Below are 21,565 nucleotides of genomic sequence, written 5' to 3'. Positions count from 1 at the left end.
TGGTTTTGAGCAAGTGAGTCACGGCGTGGACTATGAATGGTGTATTTTTACACCTATTCCACAGGCTTCACCTCGCAACAACCTTTTGCTTTCCCCGGCCTCTCAAAACCCTCGTTCCCACTCGCTTTCTTCCCGCGGTTTAAACATTAACACTCATCCAAGCATCCTGTTTGCTTTGCCTCAAGCTTGCAACCGTTCAGCTATTTGGAAAGCTTTGGGCTCCCGGGATGCCTACAGTCAAATAACCTCAGCTGCTTTAGCAGCTGTTTAATTAAACTCTAAATGACTTGCTTCTGGGAAGGGTTTTTCCCCTCTGCTGGGAAGGCAGAGCTGGGGCAGCCGGCTGCTCCGTGCCCTCCCTGTAATTGTTCCTTGGCCGTCGGGCTCCTTTTTGGAAATCAGGAGGTGGGTTTGTGGCTGGATATTAAATAGATGAGTTGCACGAGGAAAAACTAACCCCTAAAGCGTGTTTGTTATTTTTTTAAAGGGGAAATCGGAGCATGTTGCAATTTGGAAAGTGGCCAGCCGCTGTTCTGGTCCTTCCCTTGCTTTTCCCCAATAGGCAATAGGCTGATTCTTGTTGATGAGCTGTACTGGAAAGGGAGTTTCAGAGGAGAAGGCAGATTCTTTTAATTAAAAATTAAAGCTGACTTTTATTTTTAACATGCCTATTGCGTAACATGCTGAGCTAGAACAAATCGTCCCCTGTTTATTTTCAATGGGGAAGAAAAAAAAAAACCACCCAAAACTTTTATTCTACCAGGGACAGGCTTCAATGTTAATTTAATGTGAACTAATGGGCGTCTCAGCAGACATGTGATTTGTGGGTGGCAAATTCCTCGACACGGATGAGGAATGCGCAGGCACATCCATGCTGGCGCGGAGGTGGCTCAGCAGCTCCCTGTCCCACAGCCTTTAATCCAAATTTTGCATTTTAATCCCTGGGTAGTAAGTAAAAGCGTGTTAGCAGGAATAGCCTGGTCTTCCCTCTGTAGAAGGAGAAAACAGGGTTGTGAAATGCTGTTGGGAGAGTGGGTTGCACGTGGACAAGCCTCGCAATTCTGCTCTGTGGCAGGTCAAGCAGGGATGAGGGGTTTGGGAAGATGTTAAATATTAGATGGTCCTTAAAGCGACTTGCTTGGGGGGGACCTGGTGACCTGCAGAGGTGTGCGAGCTGCTAGGCAGGGATGTGGGGATGCTGCCCTGAGCCTCTCATCCCTGCAGGGAATGGGAACCAGAAATGCTCTGCTTGAGATTTGCACACCAAGGGGATGCTGAGAGGTGGAGGAGGGTGGATAATGTTGGCTGCTACCATGGGGGTAGGAAGGAGATGCAAGAAGGAAGATGCAGAGCACGGTCAAATTAGGAAATAGGTTTACGCCGGCTTCCCAGCACAGCATGTCCCAGCAGTGCTTGCTGTTCCCTGTGTCTTCGGGACCGCGGAGCCAAACGCTTGCCCTTGGCTCGCATCAGGGTAGCAAAAAGCAAAAGCACTTGGGTGACGCTGTGGTCAATGCCAGCCCCTGCTTGTCCTTCCCAGTCCTGAACTTGGAGCCGCGTGGGATGGATTTTCTGCATCATGCTTTAATGGGGTGCTCGTGAGGGCAAATAAATCATTAACTCAAAACGTTACCAGCGTAGCTGGTCACAGGAGTGTGCTGCAGTGGAGATCCCCGAGGGGTCTCGCAGCTCTCTCCCTGAAGCCTCGGCACTGGTTGGAGGCATGGAGCTGGGCTGTGCCTTGCTTTTAGCAAACAATAGCTATGGAGCAGGTTTCCTGGGGGAGCTTACCTGCTTGGGCATCATCACCTGTTGCCCCCAAGAGCTGCTCTTTGGGCTCTAATAAACCCAGAGCGAGAAGGAAAACCAAGTTAAAATGCTCTGCTGCGGTTGCATGCACCGTCCTGGTGCTGCGGTTGCTCCTACCAAGAGCGCGGGTTGCGTTACCCCTCCTGCCCGTTGAGTGCCGACGTGCCAAACGCCAGCACTGATGCCCCCCCCGGTTACCCCCGGTGCCCGTTCTGGGTCAGCAGGTCCCCTGGGAGCAGGAGGCCACCCAAATGCAGGGACCACTTGCCAAGGGTGGGCTGGGGTGTGTTGAAAGCCGGGATGCAGGCGGTTTTGAGTGCGAGCTCATGGCGTAGCATCCCTCTGAGCTAATTTTCCCTCTCTTTCTTTCCCCCGAAGCTGGAAGCTGACAGACTGGCGCTGCCGGTGAGCCCCAGCCCGCTCAGCCCCGCGCCCAGCCCCAGCCCCAAGCCCCCCGAGGCGGCCGTCCTCACCGTGGAGCCCTCGCCTTCGGAGAAGAAATGCTTCTTCGTCGACGAAGCAGAGCCCCTCCTGCGGTGCGACTCGACCTCCAGCGGCTCCTCCGCGCTCAGCCGGACAGGCTCTTTTATTACCAAAGGTACCAAAAAATCAGCCTGGGCCGGGGGGGGGGGGGAGCGGGAGGACCAAAGGGATGCCACGGTGTGTCCCCTGCGGTCAGCACACGTGGCAGAGCTGCCCATCGTGATACCGTTAAAGTAAATAACTGGGAAAACTGGCTCTCCGGGATATGTTTATCACATCCTCATTCCAGACCAGCATATCCTGTTAGCAAAGATGATACAGATTTGAGACGGGAAAACACTTTTAAACGCTTTTAACTCTTTGAAGTGCTGCCAGAGAAGTTGTAGCATCCCTGGATGTTTGAGGGGGTTTCTCCTGAATTTTGGCTGTTGCGTTGGCCTGTATGTTACTGCACGAGATGAACCAGAAAAATGTCATTCCAAGATTGAATTTTTTTTTTTTTCCACCCTTGGTCCTGCTTGCTGCAGCATGTGACTTGAGATCTAACTCACCGTTAGTCGCCCCCCTTTTTTGAGGGGGTTTAATTTACTGCATTTAAGTTGCTGCATTTAATCTTCTTTAACTTCTGATGAAGGTGAAACACTGAGCTCAGTCAACCTACCAAATTTATACTTGGGTGCGGAAATGAAGCTGACCCAATGAAAACATCTCAAAAGAGCAGAATTCAGCTTTTTTGGCTCCCCTCCTGCCTTCACTTTTCCACATTGGCCATTCAGCATTTATAAATGCTGTATTTGCTCTAGCGGGATCCTGAATTAGGTGCCTCAGCAGCGCTGGCTTCTCCATTTTCTCCCCACCCCATCGCTCATCACCCTCCATCTTTTCCCTCGATTCTCCTGGTGGTGTGTCCCTCTCAGAGGTGGCACCAGGGGATGGACCGAGCTCTCTAAGGAGAGCAAGCCCTGGTTAGCAGAGGTTTCCTGAGGGGTTTCTTGACCACCTTCTCCTTTCCTCCTGCAGAAAAGAAGGACACCGTCCTGCGCCAGGTGCGTTTGGACCCGTGCGACCTGCAGCCCATCTTCGACGACATGCTGCACATCCTCAACCCCGAGGAGCTCCACGTGATAGAGGAGATCCCGCAGGCTGAAGACAAGCTGGACAGGCTATTTGAGATCGCTGGAGTCAAGAGCCAGGAAGCCAGCCAGACCCTCCTGGACTCTGTCTATAGCCACCTTCCCGACTTACTGTAGGCACTGGGTCACCACGCACTCTCCGAATATCTGCTAGAGCTAGCTTGGCACTCGTTAAGATGACCGACAATATGCAGGCAGGTTTTGTTGTAGATTATATGGCCAGTATTTTCGTTGAGGTGTCCTTGGTTTCTGGAGGGGGGGCAGTTTGCCAGTGTTGCACCCCTCCACCTTAACTCTATTGCTCAGTCCAAGTCTTTGCACCCTCTGCCCCTTTCCCGAGCATCTCTTCTCCTTGTTCTCATTCCAATCAGATCAGTCGATGCACTTTAAAAAAAAAAAAAAAAAATAAAAAAAAAATGCAGTTAACGAACTAAAAGACCACAAATCTGGTGTAACTTAACACATCAAATCGGGGATTGCTCTGTAACCCACATCTTCTGTCAAAGCTGTCGCTCGGAGTGACCGTCTCCCACCACTTCCCTTCGCCTCGGAGCGGTGAATGGCAAAAACACGCAAAAAAAAACCCCAATCGTTGCTGGTTACCGTCTCTTAAAGCAGCTAAGCTTCCCACTCGAGCTGACTTTTTTTTTTAATGTACTATTGTATAGCTCATATCCATTGCTGAGATTTTACTAGCACGGTTATTTATTGTATGGTTTTCACCCGGACAATGCATCGCGCTCCTATAAGCTAAAGCAGAAGCGCTTGAAACGCAAAGAAAAGGGTCAGTCCCACCAACCTTCGAGGTGATGAAAAGGTCCTTTGCCTTCAGTCGAATGTAAGGAGTTATGTTGCCTTGCCGCTTGTGGGAACGGCGGGGGCCCCGAAGGGAGCCGGTGCTGGACGTGGGGAGGTGAAGGCGGCCACCGGTGGTCCTGCTCTCCTCGTGGTGTAAGACTTAAACCAAGCTATGCTTTTACACTCGTGTCTCTTGTTTTTTATACAGACGTGGCCGATAGGTTCTCCAAAGACCTTGCCCGGTCTTAATAGTCTCTTCAAATCACACTTCACTTTTTATTAAAAGAAAAGAGGTTGGGGGGTGGGGGAAAAAAAGCTGCATCGTAAGAAGTCTGTCTGATTATATTTGCAACTATTATGCTCCCGTAATGAACAGTCTGTACTACGCTCAATTTGAAGAAATCATGATACGAGGGTGGCGTGTGCCGGCCCGTGGGAAGGGGTGGGAGTGGGGGAAGAGGGGAACGAATTGAAAAATTGCCTTCCAGTGTACTAATTTATTAATAAATACTAGGTGTTTGTTACTTGACATGATTCTGCATTAACCTCCTTAACGCCTGCCTCTGCTCGGGGACACCTGGGTTGGAGCAGGGGCTGCTCAGGGTGCCCGTGGCGGGGTGAAGAGGGAGATTTGGGGGTTTGGGGGTGGCGAGGGGGTTGTTTTCTGTAGCCCTGAGGCTAAAATGTGATTGCTTTCCATTGACAGCACTGCCTCGAGTCCCCACGGTCGCTGCTGGAGCTCTCTGCAGCCGGGGGGGGATGCTGCCCTGTGGGGCAGGTCCCCACACGGAGCCAGGGTGGGGGACGGGTGTTAATCCCTGTAGCCGTGAGCAGATCAGATGGCTGGTGGGGCTTCCAGGGTTGGTTTTTGCAAGCTCTCAAAGGCTTTGCAAGCATTTTGAGGGGGCTGAAGTATTAATTTTCCAGGACGCAGCTGCTGTGCTGAGTCACTCCTGAGCGAAGGTCTTGCAGTCACAGCATTTCTCTTGCCCTGTTACATGACCAATGTCCTTAAAATCTCTACTTCCAAATAACTCATCCCTTGTTATTCTGTCTACAAATGGAAACCTTAATGGGACAAATGCTTCTGGTTTATTACACTGTCATTTCGTATACTTAGCTCCAGAGTGTTTTCTGTTAACTAGGGTACTGTGTTTTCCTTCTGGCTGGCACTGAAAATTGCTGTTACAGGACTATATGTAGGTACAGGATTAAAACTTTTCAACACACGGACAGGTGAAATACAGCGCAAAATAGCAAGAGCCTTTATTGGGAGCGCTGGGGTGGGGTTTTTCCCTCACTGGCAATGAAGCATTGAGCTTTTGGTGGCTGCAATATGTCTTCAAAGCATCACGAAGAAATAGCGAGCGTGGCTGGTGTGCCTGCCGTACACCAGGTTGCTAAAAGCAGTAATTTGAGGTGGAGCCTAATGCCACCTTGTTGGCAAGCGGGTTTTTTTTTTTTAATGTCTGTGTTGGGAGCGGCGGTGGTTGCTGTCGATATGCCTGGGCAAGAATGGACAAGGGGAGGGAAGGCGTGCAATCGTGGGCTCAATCAATAGCTTAGGGCAAGCACAAACCACCAGCTTTAAATTATCCTTAGCAGGCTCTCGGAGTGAGTCTAGCTGGGCAATTGGGGATTTGTCCTTTTCTGGTGGTCCAGGTTCTCCCAGGTAAACCCATGGGTGGAAGCACCAGAGCCATCGTGCCACCCTCCCAGGGCACCGCCGGCCCCATCCCGCAGCTCCGCTTCCCATCCCGGCAGCCACTCGTGTTTTCTGATGGGGTTTGAAGGTAAAGCAAAAAAAAAAGTCCTGGAAAGAGGATTTAGCAGCCAGCTGAAGAAATGCCTCGGCGTGGGCATGTCATGGAGGTGCCTTGTGCCTCCTCAGCATCTCCTGGCCAAGGAAGCTGTAAAAGTGGGCGCAGGTGGGTGCCTGGGCTGTCGGGGTGTATTTAACTCATCTTGGTGACAGGCGACAGGGCAGGCCAGGATTTGGGCAATCCTCAGCTCCATCTGTGCTGTGGATGCTTCCAGCATCGCTCCCTCCTTTGCTCGTGCCTGGATGTTGGTCTTGTCCCTGGCTCCATCGTCTCCTATTTCTGAGCTGTGCCCTCTAAGCAGCCCTTTGCTGTTTGCGTATGTGTGTGCAATATATTCATTTATTATATGTATTTAATGTATACTACATAAATATTTTTCTATATTATGTTATTTATATATTTACACATTTAAAATTATTTTAGTATGTCTTTATCTATGTGCATTATATATATATATATATAAATATTCTATGTATCTGGGGGTGTGCAGGGGAAATGTCTGAGAGCAGCTGAGCCACACGTAGAGGCAGGGTATTTCCTGGCAGCGTGGGAGGTGTGAGGAGCCACAAACCCTGTGCCCCCACCCTTCCTCTGAGCCACCTCTTTTATACCTTAAGAAAATAAAGCAGGCAGGTAGGATCCATGGGTTCATGGCAAGGAGGCATAACTGCACAGCAGGGAGAGACTGTCCTTGTCCTCGTACGTGGCTTATTTGGGGCATCGTGGGCAATGCACAAACCTTGCATGCTGCAAGACCAGTTCTGGTGTGCAACTCGAATGGGTGAAGTTTTTGGCTAAATGGGTTTAGCAAGGTAAAGCTGCGAATACAAAGACCTTTATAAATACATAATAGTATGCATAAAAACGTATTTTGCATTTTATGCAAAGTATGCATTAAAAACGTACTCAAGGGTGCATTGTAGGCGAGAGGCGGGGGTTTAAAATGCACAGTTTTGCTTTGTCCCTTGCTTGGCCTCGGTCAGTCGCAGTGTTTGCTCCTTGTGTGCTGTCTTCCACCTGGGGACACCAGGAGGAGGGGAGATTTGGGTGCTGGGGTGGCAGTCCTGGATGGCAGAGCCTGTGAAACCAGAGGGGACAGAAGGGAAGACGAGTGCAGCCGTGCTCCCCTCCTCTACCTGCTGCGGGCATCTGGCATCAGAGCAGAGACCAGCGTTTTTCGTGTAGGTCACACGAAAGATCAGCCGCTCCAGTCCTGCTTGCTGTGGGCTTGGACGTGAGGTGTGAAAATTGCATCTTCCCCCAAGGTCACAGTGTTTGCTGGGACAAAACCCTCCCGAGATGCCTCTAGCGTGGCCTGGCATCCTCAGGACTGGATGGCTCTGCTGTTCCAGAGTCTTTTAATTCCTCCAGTGCAAATGAGGTTCGGAATTTTTTTTTTTATTCTCTTTTTTTTTTTTTTTTCCCCATGAATTGCAGGTGCTCCCTGCAGAAGAACAAAGCATCTGGTGCACTTTCCTCCTACCCCAGCCTAATTGGATTTTATCCTAATGGGGAATTAATTGCAACCCTCCGGCTGTGATTGCTTGCATCCCCGGTTGGAAAAGCACCCGGGGTCTTCTGGGAGGTTATTCAGCCCTCCAGCTCCTTTTACATCAGCTAATTGTCGGTGAATTGCAACACAGTCTCTGCGGAGGAGGAATCCGCGCAGCCTTCGTGCGAATAACCTGCGGGGAGATGGGTGGCGATGCCACCCGAGGATGCCCCGTGGGGTCGGCGTGGGATGCAGGGGATATTGGGGGGGCCCATCCCCATCCCCGGGGTTGCAGGGATGGGATGGAGGCAGGTCGGCACAGGGACGGCTCACACCCAAATCCTCCTCTAGCGTCGCTTGGCTGCGAGCTTTTAAGTCACGAAGGCTTTTGCAGCTGGTTTCCTTCTCTTGGACTTTGCTCCCGTGAGTACCGCGACAGGGAAGTTTCCAGGGCAACTGGTAGGAAATGGGAAGATGGAGGAGAAATAAGAGGAGCCGTCATTTACGTGTTCATCGAGTACGCGTCTAGCGGTGGCAGCCCCTGACGTGTTTATCAAACCAGCCTTTAGGACACAGCTGCTTCTTCACTGTGTGAGCATTTGAGGTTTACACTTTCCTTCCTACTGCTGTAATTTAATTTTCCCTTCCAGCTTCCCTCCCTTTCTCAAGCATTTTCTTAACCAATATAATCCAGAAAAAAGGGGAACCCCCCCAAAAAAATTAAACCAGAAGCATCTGAAAAACATTGGATCAGCTGTTGATGAAGATGCTGGCCAGGAACTCGGGCAGTGACTTTGTGGGATTTCCTAAATTTGCATCAACCTTTCTGCAGGTTTAGGTGCTGTTACAACCAGGTGAGGTTCTCATCTCTGTTCTTTAGGTGCCTAAAATGCTCTTGGAGTATCTGACTCTGAAGTCAATTAAGTGATGTTAGAGATGTTCCTCTCTCTGCTTCTCAGATTTGCTTTGGCTGTGTGATTAACCCACAGTAGTGATCTAATTCAAAGTCAGAATCTAGTCTTTCCTCTGATATTTTTTGAGAGGAAAAACATTTGTAAGTTTATAAAATGTTGCAACCCTGCGAGTTTTTTCTTTTTAATTTTTTTAAAATTTCTTTTTAATTTTCCTTTATTGCCTTTTTTTTTTTTTCCCCCCCTTCTTATTTTCCCTATGCTAGAGAAGGAAATCTTTCACTTAGGGCATGACCGAAATCTTGCTAACTCCCACAAAAACTCACAGTGGGTAATTTACAGACACAAATGCAAAATTATGGCATTTTCCCTTTGGGTTTTTCTTCCCTGGATACGCATCAGTCCCGAACCTGGGGACCTCACCCTGGGAATGGCTGGGAAAGGTGTGGAGGTGAAGAGCAGCCTTAGGATTGACCTTTTTTAGTCCTAACATTGGGAGTAAACTGCCCGGCACAGGCAGGAGCAACTTGGTCAGTGGGAGCACGTCTTGATGGGGAGCTGAGCCAGGCAGGGCTCCTGCCCAAATTTTTGTATAAAAAATGGGTGGTTAAACCACAGGGGTGGATGGGGGAGATGTACATTTAGGTCCTCCTTAGCCCAAGGCAGGTGACTCAAAAATGTCCATGCCAGGCGTCTTCTTGTTTTCCTCTGGCAATCTTCTACCCTTGCAGGTCCATGGATCCACCTTCAGCGCCAGGAGGGGAAAATGTCCTTTTTATTGTTGGAAACGTCATTCCTCGGCTCAAAACTCATCCCTAACCTCAAAACACGTTGGGTCCAAGATGAAAGACTTCTGTTTCACTGTAAAAATCAGGCATGTTGTCTTGTTTTCTTCCCTTCCTCTTCAGTAGTAGGTTTGGAGGGGGTTGAGGTTGTCCATCAGGACTTTGGCGTCGTTATTAAACTGTATGGAGGCCCTAAGTTGAAACAAGAGAGGTGAGTGTAAGAAGAAACTTTTCCACCCTGAGGACAGTGGAGCAGGTCAAAGGAAGAAGTTGTGACCAGATAAAGCCATGAGCAACTTGGTCTGACCCCAGAGCTGGCCCTGCTTGAGCAGGAGGTTGGGCTGGAGACCCATGAGGTCCTTTCCAATCCCAGTTATCTATGGTCCTGTAAGTCACAGCGCAAACGTAACGTAAAAGTAATGAAGCTTTTTTATTATTATTATTTAAAATTATTTGACTCTTGAGCATTACTACGAGGCAGCAGAAAGCATTTGCACCTTCCTTGAAGACAGCTTTCTCTGGATTCCTACCTACCTACCAGCTTGGACATCAGCAGTGAGCTTGTGTTTCTTTCAAAGGGCTTCACTGTGTGACTGATTTTTATCCAGAGTGCTCTGCTAAATATCAGGATGATATTTTGCTGGGATCCCAATAGCACAAAAGGTGCAACCCAAACCTAGTAGCTGCCTTGGGCTTTCCCCAAAACTGTCTGGATCCTCTGGGCAGCAAAATGGCTGTACACCTTGAGCAGAGCACCGGCATGTGAGATTTGTGCCCTGCAGAATAAAAGCAATTTCCAATTAAGCAGTTAATGGGATTTAGGAAGAGGTGAGCAGCTCTATCTGAGAGGGGTGTTTCTGGAAGGCGTTTTCCAAAGCGGTAGTTTCACAACACAGTGACTGAGATGGCAAAACCAGCCGAAGGACATCCTGCTCCTGGGTGTACCGCTCCACCTCCGTGGTGTGGTCCACCTCCGCGGTGTGGTCCACCTCCGCGGTGCCAAGAGAAGCTGTGTGGGTACCCTGGAACAGCCTGGACTAGACCATGGAGCCGCAGGTGGAATAAGTGGTGGCGAAGCTGGTGTAAACCCATAAAGCAGCTCCATCTCTAGGTCAAGGTTTACTCATCCTTCAGCATCATTGGATAATTTAGAACCGTAACATTAACTGAAGCTGGGAGGGACCTTTTAAAATCACCTAGTGCAGCCCCCTTTTCAATGCAGGGACAGCTTCAAAACTGAATCTACTCTTAGACTGAGATCAGGTTGCTCAAGGCTGTGCTCAGTTGAGTTTTGAGCATCTCAAGGGGTGGAGACCCCACATCTTCTCTAGGCAACCAGCCACAGAAAAGGCAGATTTTTCTTTTTTTTCTCCATTTTTGCTATGAGAGAACCAGGTTTATGTATCCCAGCACATGAAACAGTCTCAGGGAAGGGTCCCCTGCATGAAACTCAGTGTTGTTGGAGCGGCCCTGGGCACAGCCTGGGCTTCCCAGGAATTCCCAGGCACGGCGCTGGAGCTCTGTCTGGCCATAGACCACTCCTGACCAGCAGCCTGAATGTGGCCACCCCGTCTAGGATGACTAAAAGAGTCAACTGGTGTGGACGTGGCCAGATCGTGCCAGCTGGCCTTCTTTTGGACCCCGTGGAGCACCGTTTTGCCATCTCACACAGTCTGTTAGGTGCGGATTTGTGGCGATACTCCACACGCATACGGTGAAGGTTTGCTCCCCCTCCGCCCCTTGCCCAGCTGAAGACCCCAGCCGCCTTCTTGCCCCAGTTCTCCTTTCCACCACACCTTTGGCTGAGCCAGTTTAAGGCTCTAAAACCGCAGATGACTGCCTGCTTGCTTGCTGGCGTGGTTGGGAGCTGAGGGACCTGGGGGGACAGTGGAGGACCTGCCTGTTTTGGCAGCTGTGGGTATTTCTGGCACGGCTGTTGCCTCATACCGCAAGCCCTTGAGCTTTGCAGTGCTCAGCAGAGACGGGCCAACACACCCTGATATCTCTGTCCTCCTGCTACCCCGTTTCTGCTCCAAGCCCTCAGGAACCCTTGGCAGCAACACCAGCTTCACCTGTCTGCTCCCTTCCCACGACAGATGAGATTAACTTCGCCTTAATTTAATTTGAAGGGAATGAGTTACTCATCAAGCATGCTAGTCTCAAAATACATTTCTGGGCACAGGAGCTTTTGCCAGGACCTGTCAGGCTCAGCGGGAAACAGGACTCTGGGCAGGACATTAATCTGCCTGACTTTGTTTCTGGCAGCTCAGATCTTTCCAGACTAATACTTGGCAAGGATTAGATTGATTAAATCATTGATCTTCCAGGGTGCTTCAGTGGGCTGATGAGTGCTTTGCACGGTAACTGCTTCTCTTTTGCTGATAATATTAATTTATTATAAGAATAACTAGTTGTCTTACAGCTCTCCCAGTGAGCGGAGCGCTGGGTACCTTACAGCAGAGGCTGGCAGCTTGATTGTCATTTTACAGGTGGGGAAACTAAAGGATGGAGATGAAACTCCCCACCAGCAAACCAAGAAGAAAAAAAAAAAAACAGGGTGAAATTCAGAGAAAAGTGTCACCCCATCAGACCCCACACCAGCCTCCCTTGAGGAACATATGGGTAAGGCTTACAGTTTGAAGAGCCGAGCCCCAGCAAACTGGGAGCGTTGGAGGCAGTGTTCCCAACCACGCTTTCCGTTAATTAATATTCCCTTTAAAGTAGTTTTCAAGCTGGAAATAAATCCCTGGCTATGCTGGCTCCCTAGTTAGATGTCTGCCTTCGTCTTGCCCCCACCATGCCACATGCAGCTGGGATGAAGGTGCAGCTCCGGAGCTGAGCCAATGGTCCTGTCCTCCATCCTCTACCTCCTTCTCCCCAGAGAAAACCACTCGCTCCTGCCTTTTGCCCTGGCCCGTCCCGTCTCCTCGGAGTGGGGATGCTTCCTCACCCTGCCCTGCGCAAGGCCATGGGGTGATGCCCATACAGCTGTTGACGGGAGAAAGACCCGAAATCGGTGAGCAGAGCTCTTGGCTTTGCAAGTGAAGTGGTTCCATGTGTGGGGGGGATTCATACCCAGAAATTACAGCTGGCCACGAGCAGTGAAAACCTTCCCAACAGGTTCCCCCAAGGGAGAAAAGGGAATTAAAGCTTTTGAAATGCAATGTAGCAAATAAAGATTTCAGCTGGGTAATAGCCAGCTCTTTTTTCATCTTTGTGTTTCTTTCTCTTCCTTTCTCCAGGACCTCCCTGCCCTGCATCTGGCCATCATTTCTGCAGTGGAAGGATGGGGGAGCAGGGACTGGTGCTCTGCCAGCCTTCAGGATGGGGGGCACCTCCAAACCCCCCTGCAAGGAAGGAGCACCCCCTGCCTTCCACCCCTGGATGGGCCTTGCCAGCTGGTTGGCAACCTGTGAGTTGACCTGGGCTAAAATCAGGCTGGGAACCATCTGAAAAATTCAAGTCTGGACAGGGAAGATGAATTAACCTGCCCACATGAGGTGAGACCACCTAGAGGAGGTGTGAGGACAGGGCATCAACCCTTTCCCCCACCCCTGCTGTTGCCATCTTATAAAATTTCCTTTTTAAAAATTACATTTAATCTTGAAACAGCTTTCCTTTTTTTTTTTTTTTTTTCCCTCACCTCTGCTTTTATCTGCTGTAATAGCTGGGAAGTTTTCTCTAATTAAATGTCTCCATGGACAGATAATCCTGTTTTGCTCTAGTGTCAGTATGGTCCTTTAGCTAAATTAAATATTTTCCCTGCGTGATGTTTATCCTTCCCTGCCTGCCCCTTGGCTCCCTCTTGGAAGTATTTGAAGACCATGATCCATTTCCTCTCTTTTCTTTCTTCTTCTGGGCTTGGGAAGTCAGATTTTCTCAGGGTTTTGACTCATACCTGGTCATTTAAGGGGTTCCCATCCTCAAGCATCTGCTCTTCTTCTCTGGATGTTTTCACCCCTGTAGCAGAGGTGGGAAGAAGGAGGCAGGCATCTCCCCACCTGCCACAGCTGAAACCACAAGCCAGATCCTCTTTTCCTTGGGTGAACAAGTCCATCCTTCCCCGTCAGACCCCCTTCAGCTCAGCCCAGCTGTGGTGTGGGAAATCAGGGCTGTGACCAGGGTTGCTGCTGCTCCAGACTTCAGGGTCATCCTCGGTACATCCAATGCTCGGGGAAACCCATGTGCCATCAGCATATGTCGCTAATGAAAGGTGAAGTAACATCCATCTCTGCACTAACCTCAAGGATCTTCTTGCAGCTTCCCTCCAGATTTCCTCCCTGCTTTTGCCTGGCTTGGGGCAATGGATGGCAATTTAAGAAGTTAAATGTTTGTTGAGTGCCTGCCCCTGTTTTAGGGCTGTGCTTGTATTCATCTGGAGCTCCACATTCCTGCATGGTGTGGTGGGTCTTTCTCCTTGCTTTCTCCTATTTGATGAGCTCGACTCCTGGCTGGTCCCCGTCCCATTGTGGACATCCAAGGGAGGGCCCTCGCTGCTGGGAAACCCTGCTTACTTTAATTCTTTGCAGTCTTGTTGTTTATTCCTAATATCCTTGAGATGGTGAATAAACTCAACAGCACCAGGGCCAGCCAGTATGGTGTGACCCCCAGCCGAAACATGAACTCTCATCCTCTTGCATGGGGTGACCCTGTCCAAATTCCCCCCAGGGACAAGGTGATGTCCCTGTCCTCCCGTCCCGAGCAGTGCACAGGAGATTTTTGGGAGGGTGTGAGCTCTCCTGGGCCAAAACCATGGCAGGGATGGTCCTCACGCTGGTGGCATTTGCAACCAAGCTCTGGTGATGTTCCGTTTGTAATCTTTGCCTGTTTGAAATCAGGAGTCTTCATCATGGCCCTGCCTTTGTTTATGCTTTCACTTCACTTCCATCAACTGCCTCGTCTGGACTAATTCAGCCTTCCTCTCCTCTAACTTCTCATGATTGTGATAAATAATTTATGTAATAGGCTGAGTCAGGATTTGTTGCCCAGTATAAAGCACACAGGCTTCTGCAAAACACATCTTAGTCTTGCTGTTAGCCTAGAACTACGGCCACTAATATAATAAACACGTAATAGTTCTGGCTCTTCTCCCTCCTATGGTGACATAAATTTGGGGTGACACTTGCTCGGTAACTGCAGCTACTCAGTTGTGCCATGAGCGTGCGGGATGAAGTGCCAAAGAGACAAACTTACAAGATTTTCTGGATCTGGCAGGGAAACAAAAGCTGGTCCAGCAGGGACCAAATCCTGGCAGGTCACCAGTAGATGTAATCTTTGAACTCATGCGTGTGGGCACGTGCTATGGAAGAATGTCAGCGTGCACCTAGGATACCCGAGCAATTCCACACTGTGAGGAAAAAAAAAAAAAGCTGTTTTGATGGGAAAAATAAAAGTAACCTGGATTTTCTGCACCTCACACTAAATGTCCCCCTTTTCTTTAACTGTCCTTTCCCACTCCCTTTGTTTCGCTCCGCTTCCCCCTGTCCTACAGCTGCATCCCTGGAAGACCTCAGCGTGGAAGGATGTGGCATGGGAAGGGCTGGGGAGGCTGTTTTCCTGCATCCACCCCCAAGGCAATGCACTCCTGTACCTGATCCCTGTGGATGAATAATGCCAACAGTGCTTTTCTGCCGTGGATGGCCATGCGGGGCTCAGTGTGAGCCTGACATCCCGAGCCACAGGTGCTCTGGCCTATTCAGGACCCCTCCGGAGGAACCAGACTAGGACGACATGCCAGATTTTAAATGAATACATGTGTATCTGTGGAAGAGGCAGTGCTACAGCACCTGGCTTGCATCCTAAAATAGCATTCAGCTTCACTGATTTTGGCATGCTTGCCCCAGTGCATAAGAGCCACAGGGGACTCGACCCTCCAGATTGGGGTTTGGGTGTCTGAAGGGGTGAAAATACCTCCCCTGAGGGCAACAAACCCTTCCTTTGGCGTTAACACCTCTAATGCTGCCCTGGCACTTGGTGCTACCCCCAGGCTGGGGCTGGGTCCCTAGGCCAGGTCCCAGCTCTCTTCTCAAGTGTCACCCACTGGGGTCTCAATATGATGCCCACCGAACCGTGTTTCAAACTCTGTGTTTCCCAATCAGACTTCTTGGTTAGTCACTGTAAAAATCCAGCACTGCCATTACATGGCAAACTTGCGCTCAGTGGCGATGGACGGACCCAGGGAAACTGCACGATGGACAAGTCACCCGAAATAACCCCTCATTTGTCTGGACTCCCAGCAGCTCCTGGAAAACAAACTGGGCGATTAACACTGCGACATCAACGCACGCTGACGCAGCACTGCTAATTATAGAGCCGAGGCTCGAGCAAGCGCTGCACAATTAGCATTTCTTAGAGGAGGCTGCTCGGCTGGCCCCAACCCTCCTCCAGGCTGAAGGTGACAGCACGGTGCCCACCAAGAGCTGCCCTGCCGCGGTGGCAGTCCCACGGCGAGTAGCACAGATTTACGCCCTGCTGCTCCAAGGGTGGTGTTTGGGCTCAAAGTATCGGAGCGATACGTTGCACGTGGTTTTCGGAGGAAGACCAGATACTCCCCGCTGGTAGCTCCAGTGGGAGGGAGGGAAGTGGCGAGACCGTGACATTAAGGCTTGCAGCGCCTGTCCTTTGCGTTATTCATTTGCATTGTTCCCCGAGGCTCTGTTAAAAAGCACAAGGTGTAATTTTTCAGTACTGAAATGCCGGTGTCTTACCACCATCCATCTCTAAATGTGCAGCCATTTCCTTCCAGAGGAGACATTTTTCTGAAGATAAAAAGAAATGTGTGTTTTGACCAGAGTAAGCAGCTGTTTGCCTGTGCTTGCCAGTTTTTGGAGCATTTGGCAAGCTGACATTACCACGTTAGAATCCTATTTAATGTAATCCTCACTGCAGCGCCCCATAGACCTCCCCATCCTCCAGCTCTGGGAAACCTCCATGACCAGCACCACTAAAGTACCCGAAATTCTTCATTAAAGGCCACGGATGGTCCCTGTGCCCCAACACATGATGCCCAACGCTGCTGCAACCGGTGCCAGCCTGGGCACCAATTCCAGGCTGGAGTTTGAGGAGATTAAGTGGCCCATTTTTAGTAGGGCCTGTTAAGATAGGACAAGGGGTAATGGTTTTAAAGTAAAAGAAGGTAGATTCAGACTAGATAGAAGGAAGAAGATTTTTACAATGAGGGTGGTGAAACACTGGAACTGTTGCCCGGAGAGGTGGTGGATGCCCCATCCCTGGAAACATTCAAGGCCAGGTTGGACGGGGCTCTGAGCAACCTGATCTAGTTGAAGATGTCCCTGTCCATGGAAGGGAGGGTTAGACTAGATGACCTCTGAAGGTTTCTTCCAACCCAAACTAATCTATGATTCCTGATCAAAGGGTTGAGTGGGACTTGCAGGATCTCCTCGTGGACTGTAGGTGCCCAAGTCCCATGCCAAGGACCTGCACCCACTATCAGCTGGGGAGGTGGCGCAGGTGAAGTACCATCAAGCCCCATGCGGCTCTCCTGGGACACGTGGTGGTTGGAAGATCATCCATCCCCATCACCGCAGTGAGCAGGCTCCCCACCGTCCCCCAGCTTGCAGACCTGGGTCCCCAGTTTCGGATAAGCTCAATGCCCAGCACATCACTGCATTGCATCCCACCCCAGCACATTTTTCCACTGCTTCCATCCCAGGGACTCTCAGCAGCACTGGAGCTGGTTAATGGGTCCGACCGAAGAGTTTGATATTTAACTTGATTCCACAGCCAGGCGGAGGCGGGAGAGGTGACCCAACAAGGTCTTGTCCTATTTCAGCCAGGAAAATCACGTCCTGTTCTTTCGGCAGGAAAAAAACTTGGCCACAAACACATTGCATCTTGTTGTGCACTGGAAGCATCTGTTCCTCACCCAGGCTGGTGTCACCTCTTCTGATCCCTACGACAACGGGCTAAAAGCTGGCACAAACCCACCGGCACAGCATCATACGGATGCACATAACTGCCCGGGCTGCTGGCAATTTTAAAGGGTGGCCCACATGGTGCTCGCAACTTAAAAAGAGCCTGCCTTGCACCTGGGATTGGGTTGCTCCATCTCATCCCAGCCACGGTTTTGGGTTTGTGCCTGCCTGCATGTGTGATTGCACATTCCCATCACAACTGGTTTAATGAATCTGAGCAAACGAGCACAAAAAACATCAAGCCGTACTGATTTTATGCCACTGCCAGATTTTGCACTCAGCTTGGGTAGTGGGAGCCAGGGAGATAAAATACAGCTCATTTTGTTGATGTCAGTGAGGTTTAAAATTTGAGACAAATTAATTGCATCTGTATTTTTTGATTGGTGAAGGCAATTTCATGAAGCATTTGTTAAAGATGCCACTTAAAGAGGAATTTCCTAACTGCAGAAGTTAATAACTTTAAAACTGCTGCTCAGGCTCCCTGCAAATGGGGCTGCTTTGTGCTGCAAATCTCTTTGAGGCTCATAATTCAATCCTATTTAGAAATTTCTTAGATTTAGAGCAATGAATATTTAAATACTACCAGTTGAAACATTTTCAATTTTGAGATCATTTCAAAGCCAGGAGAATTTATAGCATTCGGGCTACTCCGCAACGCTTTAGCGTCTGAATTTATCCGAACTGTAACTTCATCTTAAGCAGCTTAAACAGCTATAAAGGGTTAGAGTAGTTTAAAGAGTTAGGGTAGTTTAAGCAGAATATCATGTTTTCGGGGCTTTGGTTAAAGAAATAGGAGTTCACAGGCTGTCAAGCCCAGCAGCTCCAGGTGAAGGACCTGACAAACACTGCTGGAAAAACTGTCTGAAGCACTCGGCATGTTCTCTGCTTTCAAACCTCGTCTGCTTTATTTTTAATAACAAAAAAAAAAAGAAAAAGGAAATGAAACAAGTAGGTTGAGCATCCACACAAAATGCAGAATAAAGGCAAAATGTTTGGGAAATCCTGTGAAGGTGGATTTGCTCTGACAACAGGCTTGTTACTGCTCCCTGTATTTGACATTCTTCAGTACAAACCACTTCAAAACACAGTAACACTCCGAAAAGTGGCAATGAAAAAGACACATGAGCTTTGCCGTGCTCATGTTTAGCCCCTTCGATGTCAGATACATGCAAATTAAAAATTGAAGGATGGAGCTTTTAAAAACTCTTTTGCGAGCCCAAGCCAGTTCTGCACAAACATTTGGCCAGGATGATTATTTAGGATAGCAAAGGAGACAAGGGGAAAAGGAGGGCTTTTTTTGTAAGACATATTTATGCTGGTCCTAGCCATAGAAAAAAGCCTCTGTGTACCATTATAATTTATTCCTCTTGACTAAAAGCTGTGCATATTCCAGTACAGTTGCTCCATCTGTGCTGTTAATGCTGGACTGTGCAAAAAACAATTCAGGGTTTATTGGATGCAAGAGGCAGCTGAGGCAGAGGGAAGACACCTTAGTTTGGTATAACGCAGATGGATGAACGTTCTGTTTCCAGGTGTTTCTCCAACTGGACTGGCATAAGGACAGCATCTGCGCTGGCACAAGCCACCCACGCCTGTGCTACAAAAGCAAGGTGAGAAAAAGTGTAAGTAACTGAGGTGAGCCTGCAAAGGCTCTGCCCGGGGCTGTCTCTGCTGCAGCTTCTTTGCATCAGTTGAAGGGGTTATAAGAACAGGACAGGGCTGCTGTACTGGGTCACCCGCACGTCCCAGTCACCCACCGTCCTGTCCTTGACGCTCACCAGAAGCAGATGTCTGGGAAAGGCATAATAACAGGTAATGACATTTCCTCTGCAAACTCTCCTCTCTCTGGCCATTTATTTGTGGCTTGGGGAGTGCCCCCAGCAGCTGGGGTCTCTGCGTGCTGGGTGACCCCCCAGGGGTTTCTCTCCCCTGACCATCCCGTGCTCCTTCGGAGAGAGCAGGACCGCCCTTTGCCACCCAAAGCTTCCTTGCCAGACTTTGTACCAAACACTGGCTGATTTGTTTGTTTTGAGCCTGGTAACCTCAGTTGGTGCCCTGTCCTGGTTTTGGCTGGGATAGAGTTAATTTTCTTCCTAGTAGCTGCTGTAGTGCTATCTATTTCATTAATTAATTATTTTAAATTTTATTTTTCATTGGATGAAGCAGTGAACAGCCTGTCCTCTTTCAATTTCATAAGCCTCATCATGCTTCCCCTCCAGCCATGTCTTTTCAAAGACAAGGAACCCTGACCTTCTCATTGCAGGAGCTGTTTGATCTTCCCTGCGTCCCTTCTTCGAACTTCTCCCCTTCTGCCTGTGGTGAGCTGTGATACCAGATGAGGCAGGACCACATCCACATCAGGATTATACCCTGACAACATTATTTCTGCAGGAGAAAGTGCCAGCCTTGACCAAATGTCACCTCTGAGGCTATTGCCAGGGACTTCATCAGGGATGGGATATTTAGCATCACCATGGTTGAATCCAGGTAATCACTCAACTGGAAAAATAACTCAGGTGCTGTGTAATGAGATCTGACAGAAACGTAGCAGTAAATGATTCAATTACTCAGCTTATTTCGGTGATGGTGCCAGGATGGATGCAGAGGTGCTGGGTCCCTCCAGCTGACAGCAGCATGCTCCCGTAGCCCAGCAGCAAGCCTGGAGCAAGGCTGTGGCTTGTGGCCTCCCACCTCATCATAAATATACTAGAGAATTGAATTATACTATATAGAGTGAGTATACTAAAAGTATAGCTGGTATGTATGTATATATACACTGAAATATTCCATACACTGAAATATTCCAAACACTGAGGCCCCCAGTAGTCCTATTTCTCCTTTAGTCACCTTCCTCAGCCCCATTTCCCATCTCCTCACACCCAAACTGCTCCTATCTCATTCCATTTTGTCTCCGTACCCTCTTAAATACCTTTTTTTCAGCTGGGAGCCAGCAATATCCTCTCTGTCCATGAGTATGATATTCCCACCAGGTCTTACTTTTCTAGTTCCTTTGGAGACACGTGCAAAAGACCTGTTTTTCAGAGCACTCAATATTTCCCAGGAATTGGGTTTCTTCAACAAGCGGCAAGTATGTGTTGTCCTCAAAACCATCCAGCCCTTGCTTTAATACTGGCTGTCCTGGGACCCATTTCTACATCACTTTGGGCTCTGGGTTAGGGATAGAACACCAGGATGCCCTGATCTGGCAGGATTTTCTACTCCCTCCGAATTTGGCAAGTGTCAGATCCCCTTCTTTCCTAAAGCTCTTCACAAGGAAACTGCTTGTATATTGTATCGAAGAGGAGCATAACGTCTGCATCAGCGGCATTAGGATTTTCCTTCATCGCCCAGGATTTCTGGCTTTGTGAACCAGCTCCCGGGGTAAGCCACTGAAAAACTTCCCACCTGACGTAAGGCACTAGCCGATTTCATCATCCCGAAAGCTTTCCAGGAAGCCCTGAGTCAGGAGTTCATGTTCCTCTTCTCTCACCCAGCCCATTTCCCAGACCTTCCCAGCAGTGGTCAGGCTTGGGGCTGGAGACGTCATCACAGAAATGGGCCGGAAAAAGCATGATTTGGGGGGGGGATTCCTTATCACGGGTCTTTCTTCTGTGGTTTTGCAAGCAGATCACCTCCAGCTCGGCTGGAGCTCTTCCCAGCGTCTTTTTGAAGGGTTTTCGCCCTCTGGAGGCTAACGTTAGGAAAGCAAATGCAAGAGAAAAAAAAAAAAAGAAAAATGGCTCAAATCTTACGTTTGCAGAAATGCAGCCCCCATGAGAATAAACCTGCAAAGAGCTACTGGGCTTCAAAGTGCTTCTCCTGAAAAGCTGATCATGGGCGAGGACAACTCTTGCATGGCACTGAAAGCTTCAGCGGGACCCAGAGGCATTGCGCTCAGCCTCAGCCTTCCCATTCCTGCTTGCAACAGCACTGAAAAATGTCCAGGTACTGTTGAATCATGCTGCCTTGACAATTCCAGATAAGCCCTGCTGTTCTTGTTCATTTTACAATGATTTTATTCCCCTTTTTTTTTCCTTCTCCCATCTTTGCCATAGGTTGTGCATTATAAAGGACTACACAGAGGCTAAAATGCACATGACATTTCTAAATTTTCAAAATGAAATGTTTGGATATCCTTTGAAATTCCCATAGTTTGTTCTGATCAGACATAGCTCCTTTCATTTGCCTGCAATTAGAACTGGGGGAGAAAAATAGTTGGTTTTTTTCCTTGATGCAAAATACTGGGAGGGAAAGGGTGACACTGAAAACCTGAGCTCAGGTTTGGTTTGCACTGGGCTTGGTCTAGCAGCATCTACATATCTGTCTGATTTTTTCCCCTGTGTCTTTCTGAAGTGACTCGGTCCCAGTTCCCTGGAGACCCCGATAGCCTATGAGGT

At 49.1% G+C, this 21,565-nt stretch overlaps 1 protein-coding gene across 2 annotated transcripts in view; it reads left to right on the top strand.

Moving 5' to 3' along the window:
- Window positions 1-4,404, top strand: part of TNFRSF21 (TNF receptor superfamily member 21) — a 34,676-nt gene extending 30,272 nt beyond the window's left edge. For both annotated transcript variants that reach the window (XM_075049008.1, XM_075049007.1), the window contains 2 exons: window positions 2,188-2,407; window positions 3,313-4,404. In XM_075049008.1, coding sequence (XP_074905109.1) covers window positions 2,188-2,407; window positions 3,313-3,542 — 450 coding nt within the window. In that variant the 3' untranslated portion in view covers window positions 3,543-4,404. The remainder of the gene's footprint in view (window positions 1-2,187; window positions 2,408-3,312) is intronic.
- The last annotated feature ends 17,161 nt before the right edge of the window (window positions 4,405-21,565 follow it).

Source organism: Buteo buteo, chromosome 17 (assembly GCF_964188355.1).
Source record: "Buteo buteo chromosome 17, bButBut1.hap1.1, whole genome shotgun sequence".
Classification (NCBI taxonomy): domain Eukaryota; kingdom Metazoa; phylum Chordata; class Aves; order Accipitriformes; family Accipitridae; genus Buteo; species Buteo buteo.
The sequence above is the reverse complement of the archived record's forward strand: the minus strand, read 5'-3'. Positions and strand labels throughout refer to the sequence as shown.